This window comes from Heterodontus francisci, chromosome 23 (assembly GCF_036365525.1).
Source record: "Heterodontus francisci isolate sHetFra1 chromosome 23, sHetFra1.hap1, whole genome shotgun sequence".
Taxonomy (NCBI): domain Eukaryota; kingdom Metazoa; phylum Chordata; class Chondrichthyes; order Heterodontiformes; family Heterodontidae; genus Heterodontus; species Heterodontus francisci.
In genome coordinates, this window is record NC_090393.1 from 53627882 (window position 1) to 53644848 (window position 16967).

Consider the following 16967-nt stretch of genomic DNA (forward strand, 5'->3'; position numbering starts at 1 on the left):
CAGGACCAGGCTTGGTTGTGATGCCACTGCAGCCAAACAGCCTGTCGACGCTCACTGTCTAAGCTCAGATGGGAAGAATGCTATTTGGGTGAAGTATAGAGGGCACCAGTGCCTGTAGAGCTGCACTCCAGCAGCTTCAGGAGAGGTGTGGAGAAAGCCAGAAGAAAAAAATGAAATAAAAACAGAAAGTGCTGGAAAAACTCAGCAGGCCTGGCAGCATCTGTGGAGAGAGAAGCAGAGTTAACGTTTCAGGTCAGTGACCCTTCTTCAGAACTAGAGAAGGTTCACTGACCTGAAACGTTAACTCTGCTTCTCTCTCCACAGATGCTGCCAGACTTGCTGAGTTTTTCCAGCATTTTCTGTTTTTATTTCAGATTTCCAGCACCTGCAGTATTTTCCTTTTATTTTAGAAAAAGGTGAAAACTTTTTTCCAGCAAAAGGGGTATCTCCACAAGGAAGATCAGGATAGTTCCTCAAAGGAGACAATAACTGAGTGAATTTTACAACTAAGCTGATAGTGAGAGTGGGTATTACTAGGGTGTGGGTATTCAAAATTGTAATAATGATGTGGTTATTTGGGAGTTATAATGCAGGCAAGAGCATTTTTGGGGACATAATGAGCGTTTATTATTGACACATAAAGTGGATGGGTGTTTTACTAGAGGGGCATAATAAGATTGGGAGTATTTTGAGAATAGCAGATATTTGATTCTATTCAGGTGGGTTGTGAATGAAGATTAAATTCAGACTGGGAGCATATTATGAGCAAAGTTATTATAATGAGGGTGCATGTTTCTTGGAGATTAAAATCAAAATGGTGATGGCTGGGGTTGTGACTAGGCATTATTAAAAGGGTGGGGTATTACTGGAGGTATTATGAGAGTGGGAACATATTTTGAGAGCAAGGAGAAATATTGGGAGTTGTAATGAGAGTGGAGGATATTACTGGGAGTTGAAATGAAGGTGGAGGATATTATTGGGAGTTGTAATGAAGGTGGAGAATATTACTGTGAGTTGTAATGAAGGTGGAGAATATTACTGTGAGTTGTAATGAGGGTGGAGGATATTACTGGGAGTTGTAATGGGGGTGGAGGATATTACTGGGAGTTGTAATGAAGGTGGAGAATATTACTGTGAGTTGTAATGAGGGTGGAGGATATTACTGGGAGTTGTAATGGGGGTGGAGGATATTATTGGGAGTTGTAATGAAGGGGGAGGATATTATTGGGAGTTGAAATGAAGGTAGAAGATATTACTGGGAGTTGTAATGGGGGTGGAGGATATTATTGGGAGTTGTAATGAAGGTAGAGAATATTACTGGGAGTTGTAATGAAGGTGGAAGATATTACTGGGAGTTGTAATGGGGGTGGAGAATATTACTGTGAGTTGTAATGAGGGTGGAGGATATTACTGGGAGTTGTAATGAAGGTGGAGAATATTACTGTTAGTTGTAATGGGGGTGGAGAATATTACTGTGAGTTGTAATGAGGGTGGAGAATATTACTGGGAGTTGTAATGGGGGTGGAGGATATTACTGGGAGTTGAAATGAAGGTGGAGGATATTACTGGGAGTTGTAATGGGGGTGGAGGATATTATTGGGAGTTGTAATGAAGGTGGAGAATATTACTGTGAGTTGTAATGAGGGTGGAGGATATTACTGGGAGTTGTAATGGGGGTGGAGGATATTATTGGGAGTTGTAATGAAGGTGGAGGACATTATTGGGAGTTGAAATGAAGGTAGAAGATATTACTGGGAGTTGTAATGGGGGAGGAGGATATTATTGGGAGTTGTAATGAAGGTAGAGAATATTACTGGGAGTTGTAATGAAGGTGGAAGATATTACTGGGAGTTGTAATGGGGGTGGAGGATATTACTGGGAGTTGTAATGGGGGTGGAGGATATTACTAGGAGTTGTAATGAAGGTGGAGGATATTACTGGGAGTTGTAATGGGGGTGGAGAAGATTACTGGGAGTTGTGATGAAGGTGGAGGATATTACTGGGAGTTGTAATGAGGGTGGAGGATTTTACTGTGAGTTGTAATGAAGGTGGAGGATATTACTGGGAGTTGTAATGAAGGTGGACGATATTACTGGGAGCTATATTGATGGTGGAGGATATTATTGGGAGTTGTAATGAGGGTGGAGGATTTTACTGTGAGTTGTAAGGAGGGTGGAGGATATTACTGGGAGTTGTAATGAGGGTGGAGGATATTACTGGGAGTTGTAATGAGGGTGGAGGATTTTACTGTGAGTTGTAATGAGGGTGGAGGATATTACCAGGAGTTGAAATGAAGATGGGGACTATGATACAGCTGTTTGAACAGCTCTGTTGTTCTCTCACCTCCCTCTCCGTTTGAACTTCAATGTCGTACTGGGATAAGAATTCCTTGGAGCGCAGGGTTATCTGCTCGGCCTGGCACTCGAGTGACTGAAAACACAAGGAACGGCTATGAACACCGTGATGGAAACATGCATTGGATCCCAAACATGCACAGCTCACCCCTCCTCTCGCGAACATCTACCAACCTAGCTTTCCAGAATGCACAGAATTCTGCATCTACAAAGTTTATGTATTTGGTTAAGAGAAGATTTGTAAAGGGTCACGGGGAAGTGCACATACAAAGTAAAATTGTGCGCTTGTATTCATTTCGACAGCGGCTCACAAACCCACGACCTCCAGCACCTCGAAGGACAAGGGTAGAAGGCGCAAGGGAACACCATTACCTGTAATTCTCCTCCAAGTCACACACCATCCTGACTTGGACATACATCACCGACTCTTCAGTGTCGCTGGGTGAGAGTCTTGGAATTCCCTACCTTCCCGCACTGTGGGAGCACCTTTGACACACAGACTGCAATGTTTCAAGAAGACCCATCACTATTTTCTCAAGGGCGACAAGAGATGGACAATAAATTCTGGGTTTGCCAATGACGCCCATACCCCGAGCATCGATTTTTTAAAAAGCCTCAGGGAATCAGTAGGCTTGAGGTTACTTCTTGGGTACTGGTTGGGCGGAGGGGAGGTCAGGCTGGGGAATGTGAAGTAGGTTGTAAATTCTGGTAGTGGTGGAAAATGGGAGGTAGTATCTTGGCCACCCGTTATATGCCCTGAGTGATTCACCTCCATTCCACTGAAGCCAAAAATCAGGCGTGCACCAACAGTCAAAATTAGCGTCACTGAGTGCAGGCGGCAAATAGTCTCCCATTAGTTTCAGCGTCAGCTCTGCCTCCAAATCTCAGGCACGTTTTATTTTGGAACCTGAGCTGGGAAAACCACTCAGCATTAGCCCCACAGGAAGTACCCACTAACCTCCCCTCCTGAGCCTGGACGATAAACTAACCTCAGCCAGCGTGGTGTAGGAGGGATGTGGCCTTGGCCTCAGCAACTCAGGATCAGCATGGGAATAAAATCAGCCAGAGTTCCCACTTCCCCTTGCCAGATATTTGGAAAGTCCATGGGGATTAGTTTAAGTGTGGGTAATGTCATGTTCCTGTGTTTTTTTTTCTCTCCTCGTAAATATTGCAGTGCGCCTTTAAGACGGTAAAAAGAACAGTGCACCTTTAAGAACTCTCCAGAGGCACAGTGAGCCAGGGTGCATTTTGGTTGCCAAGTAACAGCCACAGAGAGAGAGAGAGGACATGAGATTCAATGTTGCAGTTTGACTTTTGAAAACTGGTTGGCTGAGACTGGTTTGCAGAGAGAGAGACTGTTCCAGCAATTGAAGGAAGAAGCAGAGCTCTGAGACATTTAAACTGAAGGAAGAAAAAGCTGTGTTTATTCTATATCAAAATTCTGCAAAGCTTTAAGCTGAATTAATCTAATAAAAAAAAGAAAAAATTATTGATATCTGCTGTGTTCATCGCTGGGGAAAAAGAGTTTAATACTACAACAGCCGAACTGTTGAACCCCTATCTTTGGAAGGACCTTCTGTTTTCATCGGCCTTGGAAGAATGCAAGTGAACTTTGACTGTGTTGTATTGTAAGACCTTTCGTCAGGAACGTAATTTGCAAAGACTTTATTTTTTCTATTTTTTCAGTCAGGTAATTTAAAACCGAGTACATGTATGTGAATGCGAGAGTTAGATTTTTAAATAAGAAGTTATAAGGTCTTTAGATATTGGTTTATCTTAGTAGTGTTTAAGATTCTTAGTTTTTTTTTAAAAATAGTTAATTTGTTGATATCTAAAGATACCTGGTTTGGTTCACTTCATTTGGGGGCTAATAGATTATTCAATTTGGCTGCTTTTTTTCTTCAATTTGGAAAGCTTAAAGAAATATGATGTGACCTGTGGAGCGACAGGACTGAATTGACAGTGCATTGCTCCCACTACGATCTGAATTACATATATTGATTGGGGCTTTGTCCTGAACGAATTATGTAAGACAGCTGCTAGTAAATTGCTAGCCTAATTTCCACCCTACCACGTGCCATTTTCTTTTACATTGATTTCAATTAAAAGGAAACTCGGACATGGTGTATAACAGGCAACTAATTCAGTGTCATCCATTTTACATCATGACCCACAGTTAAAATTACCTCTCCCCCGCACCCCCCCCCCCAACCCCCACGGCGCATGTGAATGTCAGGTGAGGACAGCATTACAATGCACCCTGTGGTATAAATAGTCCAGGGAGCTTGAAAGGGTAGATGCTGAGAGGATATTTCTCCTCATGGGGGAGTCTAGAACAAGGGGATATAGAATAAGGATTTGCCCATTTAAAATAGAGATGAGGTGAAATTTCTTCTCTCAGTGTCTTGAGTCTTTGGAATTCTCCACCACAAAGAGCTGTGGAGGCTGAGACATTGAATATATTCAAGGCTGAGATAGACAGATTTTTGAACTATAGGAGAGTCAAAGGTTCTGGGGAACAGGCAGAAAAGTGGAGTTGAGGCCAGATCAGACCGGCCATGTTCTTATTGAATGGCGCAGCAGGCTCAAGGGACCCTATGGCCTACTCATGCTCCTATTTCTTATGTTTTTAGCCTGCTAGCATTCACTGTGTGGGTTCATGCATGAAGAACTGCTGTTTGACATTGTAAGTGGTCTGCGACTGTAAAATTCTACCCACCAAAGGTCTTCCACTTCAGGAGAGGAGGAAATAACAATAAGCATTGTGCTTATGAAAAAGAATAAAGGCCACTAAGTGGATGAAGAACAAAAGCAATTACAACCTCTGTAAATACCTCAAATTAGGACTGGGCACAATCAGTTGTCGTATGTGGGTCACTGCCAACACACTAATTGGAAGACAGGAGTAGGCCATTTGACCCCTCGGACCTGCTACACCATTCAATGAGATCATGGCTGATTTGTATCTCAACCCCATTGATCTGCCTTTGCTTCATATCCCTTGACATGCTTCTCCAACACACAACTATCAATCTCAGTCTTGAAAGCTCCAGTTGTCCCAGAATCCACAGTCTTTTGGTAGAAGAGAATTTAGATTTCCACTAAAAAACTGTGTAAAAAGTGCTTGCTGATTTCATTCCTAAATGGCCTCTCTCTAATTTTAAGATGATGTCCTCTTGTTCTGCACTCCCCTACCAGACAAAATATTTTCTTCCCATCTACCCTACCAAATCAGTTCAGAATTTTAAATACCTCAACTAGACCAGCCCTCAATCTCCGATGTTCAAGGGAATGCAAGCCACATTTATTCACTCTGTCCACATAATTTAACCCTTTTAGCTCCAGTATCATTCTTGTGAATCTTCACTGCACCCACTCCAAGGCCAATGCATCCTTTTCTGTGACTGTCACAGGCTATTGTTTAGGAACACTGACTGCTCAGCATTGATTAGTGTTTCAAAACCTGTGTCTGTTGCTGCTCTTGTGCTCATATTGGGTGGGAGGTGGGGGAGGGTGTGTTGGTTTTAGATACAGATACAAACCTTACTTAGTTTAGGTCTGTCATAAGGCAGGTGCATCTCCATGGTGCACATTACAATGCGTTCAGTGAAGCCTTCCTGTCTTAGTGTTTCTGCACAGACCAGTCCTGCAGGGCCTGTGGAGGGGAAGCAAACAATCAGCTTCACTGCTGTGAATGGGTTACTACTGACAACAACAACTTGTATTTACATAGCACCTTTAACATCGCAAAACATGTCAAGGCACTTCACGAAGTGCAGACAAAATTGACACTAAGCCAATGAAGGAGATTTTAGAACAGGTCACCAAAAACTTGGTCAAAGAGGTATGTTTTAAGGAGATTCGTAAAAGAGGATAGAGAGGTAGAGAGGCGGAGAGGTTTAGGGAGGAAATTCCAGAGTTTGAAGCCCGGACGCCTGAAGGCACGACAGCCAATGGTGGGGCAGTCGAAATGAAGGAGGGCAAAATTGGAGGGAACGCAGATGTTTGGAGAGTTAAAGGGCTTGAGAAGGTTACAGTGGTAAGGAGCGGTGAGATCATGAAGGGATTTGAACATGAGGATGAGAATTTTAAAACCGAGGTATTGCTGGACGGGGAGCCAATGTAGGTCAGTGAACACAGGGCTGATGAGTGAATGGCACTTAGTATGAATTAGGACATAGGCAGCAGTTTTGGATGAGCTGACATTTATGGAGGAAAAAAGATTACCTTGTTAAACTGGACAAGAAAATTAGAAGATATCAGTAAGAAATTGCCAATCAGCCAGTCGCTACACTGGGTGCAGTCATAGGAACAGAGGAATGTAGGAACAGGAGTATGCTATTCAACCAGTCGAGCCTGTTCTGCCATTCAATAAGATCATGGCTGATCTTTATCTTAACTCTTCCATCCTTTTATACCCCTGTCTCGTAAAAATCTATCAATCTCACATTTAAAATTACGAATTGGGCTGGCACTTATTGCTTTTTGTGGGAGAGAGTTCCACATTTCTAACACTGAAGAAGTGTCTGTTCACTTTTCTCCTGAATGGCCTGGCTCTGATTTTAAAGTTATGGCCCCTTGTCCTAGGCTTTCCCACCAATGGAAAAAGTTTCTCCGTATCTACCCCGTCAATTCCTTTCAAAATCCTGACAATCTCAATCAAATCACCCATTAAGCTTTTTTATTCTGGGGACTTCAAGCCCAGACTATGTAACCGCTAATAATAATCATTGGAGCCCGAGAAACATTCTGGTGAGTTTACATTGCATTCCTTCCAGGCCCAATATATCCTTTCTAAGGTGCAGAGCCTTAAGTGGTACATAATACTCCAGTTCTAGTCCAGCCAGGGGTTTGTACAGCTGGAACAAAAAATCCTCCTCTTTATATTCTAGTGCTCTAATTATAAAGGCCATTAGTCTCTTTGATTATTTTTTGTACCTAACTGCTACAAGTTAGTGATCTGTGTACATGGACCCCTAAATCTCTTTGGACCTCCACTCTTTTCATCATTTAAGTAATACTTGGATTCATCTTTTATGGTCCAAAATGAATGACCTCATGTTTACCTGAGTTGAAATCCATCTGCCACAGATTTTCCTACTCACTTAATCTATCAATTCTCTTTGTACATTGAGATATCCAAGTCATTAGTCAAGATAGTGAATAGTGGAGGCCTCAAAGATCCTTGTAGGACACTACTAGTCGTTTCCTTCCAATTCAAGTACATAGCCATTATCCCTACTCTCTGTCTTCTACCATCTAACCAATCTCCTAACCAGGTCAATAGTTTTCCTATGAGCTTTAATGTTAACTAGCAGTCTCTTATGTGGAACCTTATTGAAGGCCTTCTGGAAGTCCAGCCTCCACTGCTCTCTGGGGTAGAGCATTCCAAAGATTAACAACTCTCTCAGAGAAGAAAATCCTTCTCATTTTCATCTTAAATGGGCAACCCTTATTCTGAAACTGTGCCAATTCAAGATTCTCCCATGAAGTGAAACATCCTCTCTACCCAGAATCTACCCTGTCAAGCCCCCTCAGAATCTTATATGTTTCAATAAGATCACATGTCATTCTTCCAAACTCCAATGAGCATAGGCCTAACCTGCTCATCCTTTTCTCATAAGACAACCCCTCACCCAGGAATCAACCTAGTGAACCTAGTGGGAGCTGCCTCCCATGCAATTATCTCCCTCCTTAAATAAGGAGAGCAAAACTATACACAATACTCTAGGTGTGGGCTTCAAACTCTGGAATTTCCTCCCTAAACCTCTCTGCCTCTCTACCTCTCTCTCCTCCTTTAAGAATCTCCTTAAAACATACCTCTTTGACAAAGATTTTGGTCACCTGTTCTAAAATCTCCTTCATTGGCTTAGTGTCAATTTTGTCTGCATCCTTTGAATGAAGAAGTTTCTCCTCATCTCAGTCCCAAATGGTTGGCCCCTTATCCTGAGACTGTGCCCTTGTGTTCTAGATTCCCTAACCAGGGGAAACAACCTCTCAATGTCTACTCTGTGAAGCCCCTTCAAAATGTTGTATGTTTTGATGAGATCATCTGTCATTCTTCTAAACTCCAGAGAGTATAGACCCAATTTACTCAACTTCTCATCATAAGATGACCCTTTCATCCCAGAAATAGTTCTAGTGCACCTTCGCTGTACTGCCTTCAATGCAAGTATATCCTTCCTTAGATATGGAGACCAAAACTGCACATAGAACTCCAGTGTAGTCTCACCGAAGACCTGTACAATTGCAGCAAGACTTCCTTATTCTTGTACCCCAATCCCCCTGCAATAAAGGTCAACATGCCATTTGCCTTCCAAATTGCTTGCTGTACCTGCATGCTAACATTCTGTGTTCCTTGTATGAGTACACCCAAATCTCTCTGAACAGCAACATTTACAAGTTTCACACCTTTTAAAAAAAATCTGCTTCTCCACTCTTACTACCAAAGTGAATAACCTCACACTTCCCTACATTATACTCCATCTGCCACCTTGTTGCCCATTCACTCTATATCTCTTTGCAGCCTCTTTGTGTCCTCCTCACAGCTTGCATTACCGCCTAGCTTTGTATCATCAGCAAACTAAGATATAATATTCCCTGTCTCTTCGTCTAAGCCATTAATATAGATTGTAGATAGCTGAGGTCCCAGCACTAATCCTTGCAGCACTCCACTAGTTACAGCCTGCCAACTTGAAAATGCCCGGTTTATCCCTACTCTTTGCTTCCCTGTCCATTGACCAATTTTCTTTCCACACTAATATATTAACCCTAACTCCATGCACCCTTATCTTGTGTATTAACCCTTCATACGGCACCTTATCAAATAACTTTTGGGAATCTAAATATACTACATCTACTGGTTCCCCTTTATCTACCTACCATTTACATCCTCAAAACAACTCTAATAATTTTTTTCAAACATGATTTCCCTTTCATAAAACCTTGTTGACTTTGATCATACTATGATTTCTAAGTGCATTGTTAAGACTTCCTTAATAATAGATCCCAGCATTTTCCAAACAACTGATGTCAGACTAACTGGCCTGTAGTTCCCTGTTTCTCTCTCCTTCCTTTCTTGAATAGCAGTGTTATATTTACTAACTTCCAATCTGCTGTAACTGTTCTAGAATCTCGAGAATTTTGGAAAATGATATCCAGTGCGTCCACTACCTCTGCAGCTACTTCTTTTAGAACTCTCGGATGTAGGTCATCAGGTCCTGGGGAATTGATGGCCTTTAGTCCCTTAAGTTTCTCCAGTACTTTTTCCTGGCTGATATTAATTACTTCAAGTTTCTCACTCTTATTAGCCCCCTGGTTACCTTCTATTTCTGGTATGTAATTTGAATATTCTACTGTAAAGACAGACAAACAATATTTGTTCAACATCTCTGCCATTTCCTCATTTCCCATGATAATTTCTCCTGTCTCTGCCTCTAAGGAACTAATGTTTATTTTAGTTACACTCCTCCTTTGTATATGCTTGTAAAAGTTCTTACAATCTGTTTTTATATTCCCGGCTAGTTTACTCTCATATTCTATATTTCCCTTTTTATTAACTTTTTGGTCGCCCTTTACTGGTTTCTAAAACACCCCCAGTCCTCAGGCTTACTACTATTTTTCACAACATTATAAGCCTCTTTCTTTTAATCTAACATTATCCTTAACTTCCCTAGTAAGCCACAGATAGATCCTTCTTACTGAGTTTTGTTTTTTAATGGAATGTATTTTTGTTGAACATTTTGAATTGTTTCTTTAAATATGTTCCACTGTTTACTGCCATACCTTTTAGTCTATTTACCCGATCAATTTTTAAGGGTTCCACAATACCCAGACTACGCTTTTTCTTCTAATATGATTGTAAATTTCTAATCATCTTGAGACCCCACACAAGTTTATTTTTGTATTCTCAATTTGCATCTCTTACCATCTTTACTGTCTTCTTCTGCTGTTCTTTATATCTCTACCAGTGCCCTAGATTTACACCATTCTTTGCACTTATAGTCTTTCCTTTAGTTTTATGTTATTTCTCAGTCTGTTCTAATAGAGTCTTCATTCACTGCACTGCATACAATGTATTTCACAAGCCAACCAGTCTGAATGTGACAATGTTACTCCTTAAATTACATTTACCTGATGGTTTCCCTTGTCGTCCCTTATACCCTGATTCTCTTGTCTTGAATCAGTACAGGAAACATCTCCAAATCTATCTCACTCATTCCCTACACATCTCAAATCAGGTAGGTGCATCCCCCTGCTTCCTTATTCTCATTGGTGAAGACACTTTAACTCATTGATCTGAAGCCTGTGCCACACTGTAGCTCGTCTTTGATTCCAGTATCAGCTGTGGCTTTGATGGTAGCAGTCTTGCCTCAGAATGGTGTGGGTTTAAGTCCCACTCTCGAGACTTAAGCACAAAATCTCGGCTGACAGTTCAGTGCAGTAGTGAGGGACTGCTGCACTGTGAGAAGTCCTATCTTTCAGATGAGATGTTAAACTGAAGCCCTGTCTCACATCTCAGGTGGATGTAAAAGATCCCATGGCACTATCTTGAAGAAAAGGAGGCCAATATTTACCCATTGACCAACACCTAAAAAACAGATTATCTGGTCAATATTACATTGCTGTTTGTAGGTCTTGCTGTGCACAAATTGGCTGCCACATTTCCTACAGTACAGCACCTCAAAAAGCTCTTTGAAACACTTGAAGGTCATGAAAGGTGCTATATAAATGCAAATTATTTCTTTCTGTGAAGCTGAGTCCTTTCTTTTTCCCAATGGGTGGCTCACCCCTAGGTGTCTGTTACCCACTTTGTGGGGGGGGGGGGGGGGGGGGGGGGGAGAGGGGGGTGGGGGAGGGGGGGTTACACTCTTACCTGCCCCAATGATGAGCACATTGGTGTTGCTGAAGCTGCTGTCACTCAGAGTTGCGCATCTTGCCATCCGTTTCACCCTCTTCTGTGACTGGAGAGCCTGAGGGCAAAAGGGTAGATGGTGAACTTACAATGGCAACAATTCTGGACTGGGATTGGGGTAGGGGGAAGGAAAGGACTCCATCAGGATTTGTGCAGCATCGGAGCTGCAGGGAGGTGGGGCAGTGTTGTATACATCCAGGAAAAGAACAATCCCACAGGATGTGACAGGTGTCAATGTTCTGGTTAATGCTTCTTCCTTTTTCCACACCCATCAACTCGCAAAGAACAAGAACACCCAACCAATCGCAAACCCAGCTGGTGTCGGTGCAATTTAGGAAGATTGTTGAACCTCGGTTTGCCCCACTGAAGGGGAAAATAAAATTCAAAATCAATATTTCTGACGGTTCTGGATTTTGGTTGAGATCCCAGCCTCCCAAATCAATACTCTGAATACAACAAAGCTATCAGAATGAGTGCACTGTTTAAAAATACCATTTAGAGCATGTCCTAAAAACAGAAAATGCTGCACTCAGTGGAGAGAGAAACAGACCTTTCAAGTCAATGACCTTTCATTACAACTTCTTTTCCCACTATTTTCTGTTCTGAAATTCAGATTTCCAGCCCCTTCCATATTTTGCTTTTGATTTTGTGCATGTTGTTAGTGAGAGGCAGTGATATAGTGCAGCCACTGGTGGGAGTCACTAAGTCTCACTGTACAAACAGGGGCCGGGGCAGATGTTCTCAGCCCTACTGAAGCTAGCACCATTTTAAGACTGGGTGAGGGGTAGAGCTTCACTCAGGTGCAGCATGGATAAGGGGACAAGTACTGCACAAAATAGAACATCAAATTCCACCAAGGACAAATCACTGCTTTTTTGATATGCTTGTTTTCACCATTATCAAAGTGAAGGAGATCCATCCTGGAAGAAAAAAAATGTGACACATTTTGATCCAGTGTCAAACACTCTCAGGTCAGGTTAGTTACAGGTGAAAGTTACTTTCTGCATTGTCCCAACAATCTGGTTTAACTCAAAAGAGCAGTGTCTACTGCACCAGGTCCCACATCGGCTGGCAGAAAAACCTGAGGAGGAGATGAAGAGATTTTTTTACGTAGCAAATTGTTGTGATCTGGAATGCACTGCCTGAAAGGGTGGTGGAAGCAGGTTCAGTGGTAAGTCTCAAAAGGGGACGAGGTAAACACTTAAAAAGGAAGAATTTACAGGGCTATAGGGACAGAGTGAGATGGGGAGAGTGAAACTAATTGGATAGCTCTTTCAAATAGCCAGCACAGGTACAATGGGCCGAATGGCCTCTTTCTGTGCTGTATAATTCAATGATCAGACCTTCCGTGTGTGATGCTGCCAATTAAATGCAAATTGATCCTTAATTGGGGACAGGTTTGTTTCTGAGGACTTGTGGACACTCACTGTGATTTGAGCCTGCCCACACCCAGTTTATATATTATTGTTAGAACCTGTGGAGAGATGAGACTTTCAACCCGTCAGTCTAAAGCTGGACTGACTTCCAGAACATACAGATTAAAGGACAGATTGCACAAGGACACTTTGTTACCTGTTTACTCGCTCGTACCATCACTTTCTCCTTTTCTATTCTGACCTGTGGAGATGAATGTCATTATTAGAGAGTATCCTTACATGGCACAGATATAATATATCGAGGTGCTGAGATACCCAGGCACCAGGAGTACAATGATATTGCAGCTACATTTGGTGTATTTAAGAGGAAGCTCGATAAGTAAATGAGGGCGAAAGGAACAGACTGGCATGTTGATGGGGGAGGCTCGTGTGGAGCATAACTGTCTGTTTCTGTGCAGTAAATTCAAATAGCGGAAAATGGTTGGGATTGTTGGGGGGAGGGGGTTAAAAATTGAAAATCACATAAAGACAATCCTAACCCACTGCTTTTATGGTGGCTGCTTGTGAGGCACAACTGTGTCTTGCTCTCAAGAGACAGAACGATGGTTATAATATTTAAACCAGGCTCCCACAGTGCAGCTGGGATCCTGATTAAAATTTAACCCAGCAGCTAAATGGAGACGGGAATAGCCGGATCAAGCATGTTTGTCATAGCACTGTCTGTGAGTCAGGAGGTGTGTGAGCGCACTCCCATCCCCCCACCCTCAACCCCAGCTTTTCAGGCAAATGTTTTGCCAGAATTGGCTGCCCACCACCCCCCCCCCCCCACCCCCCACCCCAAATGCATGATCCTAAGCCCGATGCCCTGGCAATCTGTCCCGAACCTGCCTTAAGCCCCCTGACCTTTGCTGATTGCCAGGAATCGTCCCTAATCTTCTGCCACTGGTTTTCCTGAAAGGTGGGCAGGAAACAGAATTTAAAAAGTAGAGGTGCTGTCACTAACTTGGGCAGGAAGCCCACATTCCCGGGATTTTCATATTCCCTCCACCCCCTGCAAGCACACACTGTCCCGGCCTTCCAATAAATATCAGAGCCCTCGTAATTCCATGCAATACTTTCTGACCCTGTGTCACACCAGGCTGCTTTTTTGTGATCACTGGAGCTTCTATCCTTCAGTGGTGGCTGTTTCTTTGCTTAAACATTTTAAGCTTTATGCTTTTGTTAAACTAGTGGTTAGCAGTTTACAATTAGCTGAAACTGCATTGTTGAATAGGGGTAATTTTGACTCTGTGCAACAGTGTAGAACAGGTGACAGCAAATCGGCTGCCTGTTTTACATCTCTCCTGATTATTATTACCATTGAATATCAATGAATCCTACTCATGTGGAGCACTATCACCAACAAGAATTGAATGGGCCAAATGGTCACTTTCTGAAGTTCTACATAAATGTCCCGGGGAAGATTTAGCACCTTCAGGAGAGACTGGAGTAAAAGAGAAGCTCTCAGAATAGATGGCATGGCACATGTGTGAACCAGAGTGTTGGTCTCCATGGTGACAGAATATGGCTGTGAGCTGCGATTCCCCACGCAACAGATTCCTGACTAACAGCACAGAGACGGAGGCAGAATCATCTGAGGGTGATTTACCCAAACTGGTAACGAGGGGTGAGCCTCAGAGCAACATTGCAGACGTCTAATAATTTGGGACCTGCTCTGGGAAAGAAAGAAAAGAAAGATTTGCATTTATGTAGCACCTTTCACAACCTCAGGATGTCCGAAAGTCCTTTACAGCCACTGAAGTACTTTTGAAGTGTAGTTATTGTTCTACTGTAGGAAATGTGACAACCAATTTGCGCACGGCAAGATCCCACAAACAGTAATGCGATATTGACCAGATTATCTGCATTTTAGTGATGTTGATTGAGAGATAAATATTGGCCAGGACACTGGGGAGAACTCCTCGGCTCTTCTTTGGAATAATGCCATCGGATTTATTATTACAGTCCAAAAGAGTAGACTAGTTTAATATCTCATTTGAAAGACAGCACCTCTGACAGTGCAGCACTCCTCCAGTACTATACTGGACTGTCAGCCTTGATTTTTGTGCTCAAGATTTTGGAATGGGAATTGAACCCAGAACCTTCTGACTCAGAGGCAAGAGTGCTACCAACTGTGTCATGGCTAACACCACAGGGAACCAAGGAACAATGTATGGTGCAAGGGGGAGGGGAGGTGTTGCAACATGAGGGACAGTGCAAGCATTACCTGGAACTTGGGTAAACTGTCCAATCCGGGAAAATCTTCGATATCACCCGTTGCAATATTAAAACAGGCTCCGTGCCACGGGCACCGAACTCGCCCATTGGTCAAAACACCTGAGAATATAATACACTCCATTTATACCAAATCAAATCACTGGTACAGCCACTAATCAGAGGCTTCGTTCTCTTTATAATTTATAATTGTCAACAATATGAAAGCGCTATATACCAGGAAAACAAAAAGAATGAATCGCTCCTGCCTGCTACAGTACAGCTGGTGGGCGTTCTTGAGTCAGCTTTTGTATGTGTACATTACACACTGGGATAATATGAACAATTCACTCCCATCTGATACTGTGCAGCTTGTGTGTGCCTCACCTTTTCTAATTATTCATACTCTGGATGTAGCCAGCATTTATTGCCCATCCCTAATTGCCCTTGAGAAGGTGGTGGTGAGCTGCCTTCTTGAACTGTGCGGTGAAGGTACATCCAACGTGCTGTTAGTGAGTGAATTTCAGGGCTTTGACCCAGTGATGATGAAGGAACGGCGATATATTTCCAAGTTAGGATGATGTGTGACTTGGAGGGGAACCTGCAGGTGGTGGTGTTCCCATGCACTTGTCCTTCATGGTGATAGAGGTCATGTGTTTGGCAGGTGTGTACTATTGATAGTACACACTGCAGCCTGCTGTACCCGCATAGGCCAATCTTTCAAGATTGCCATGTGAAAAGGGAGACATGGTGAGTTCAATCTTCAAATTTAATGAGCAGAAAACTGAGGGCTGCACAGCAACTATTTTCTCCTGTCTTGTGTATGACTCAGCACTGCCTCGTTTGTTAAAGCATTTTCATCAATGCAGCCTCACTGGACTGGGATTAGCCATTTTTGGAAAGGACAGGCCACAATGTGAATGGCCAACTAATATATGTTACATTGCATTGTCCCTCACATCCTTTGAATGAACAATTCTGTAGCTTCCCTTCACACTCTCAGTCCCTGCTTTTTAACTATTGTCCTCTGGTACTTGAACCTCCTCCAGTCAACAATTTGCTGGATCAGTTTTTCAATATTCCTCATAACCTTGAACCTCATCCATGTGACTGCACACTGACCTTTTACCAGGGGTGCTCCATAATGGGGGCATTTATGTCCTATTGCACAGTATTCTCCTCTCTCTTTAATCAATAGGGCCTTGCCACAGGCCACATCCACCTCTCGCATCCTGCAGGTGCAAAGCACATGAGTCATTCACAGTCCATTTTTTAAAGCTTTTCTCCCCACCTCTCTTGCCCACGTTTGGGAACTCTTGCCTGCCTGACCCCACATACTATTGCTTAGTGCCATAGTGCAGTGGAGGACTGCTGCACAGGCCCCTGTGGTCCTTGCAATGTGCAAACGTCTCATTTTAAAATTCTTATCCTTTTGTTCAAATCCCTCAGTGAGTTCGGCCCTTCCCAGCTCTGTAACCTCCTCCAGATTTACAACCCTCCGAAATCGCCAGGCTCCTCCAGTTCTGGCCTCTTGAGCATACCCGATTATGTACAAACAACCTCCCCACCCCACCCCCCTCCACCCCCTCCCCTTCCCTCCCCTCCCCTCCCCATGCAGCCTTTCCACTCTGCTGTTGTGCTGGGATTCTACTTCTTGGTTGCAATACTGCTGCATTCCTGCTAGTGGCACTGCTGGCTTGCTTATGCCATTTTGCTGATCGCCACCTCATCAGTGAGTCAGTCGAACTGCAACCTCATTCCACGCAATCTACATCCCATTTTATTCCAGTGACATGATGAACTGGGTGGGTCTGTGTGAGGAGAAAAAGTTGTTGCTCTCAAGGTTTCACCCCGTTTCTTTCTATTTAGCTTACGCAGATGTCATCAACTTAGCCCAAACAGGACGTTCAAGGGCATTCAATATTGTGGGTTTCAATGAGTGTCAAGACAAGCAGCTCAGTAAGAATCCAACTAAATAAACAAATTGATTCTGTAATTCTGACTTTGGTCATCTCTCTAAGATGCTGTCACATGTATGACATGTTACATCATTGTATCAGTGGCAATAGA

The 16967-nt window shown here is 42.9% G+C and overlaps 1 protein-coding gene across 6 annotated transcripts in view; it reads right to left on the minus strand.

Moving 5' to 3' along the window:
* Positions 1 to 16967, minus strand: part of LOC137382821 (apoptosis-inducing factor 3) — a 143714-nt gene that overhangs the window by 46372 nt on the left and 80375 nt on the right. For 5 of the 6 annotated variants that reach the window (XM_068055298.1, XM_068055300.1, XM_068055302.1 and 2 more), the window contains 6 exons: positions 16020 to 16129; positions 14911 to 15020; positions 12841 to 12885; positions 11230 to 11326; positions 5897 to 6009; positions 2344 to 2430 (listed from right to left, as the gene is read on the minus strand). In XM_068055298.1, coding sequence (XP_067911399.1) covers positions 2344 to 2430; positions 5897 to 6009; positions 11230 to 11326; positions 12841 to 12885; positions 14911 to 15020; positions 16020 to 16129 — 562 coding nt within the window. The remainder of the gene's footprint in view (positions 1 to 2343; positions 2431 to 5896; positions 6010 to 11229; positions 11327 to 12840; positions 12886 to 14910; positions 15021 to 16019; positions 16130 to 16967) is intronic. The other variant, XM_068055301.1, reaches the window with a different exon arrangement.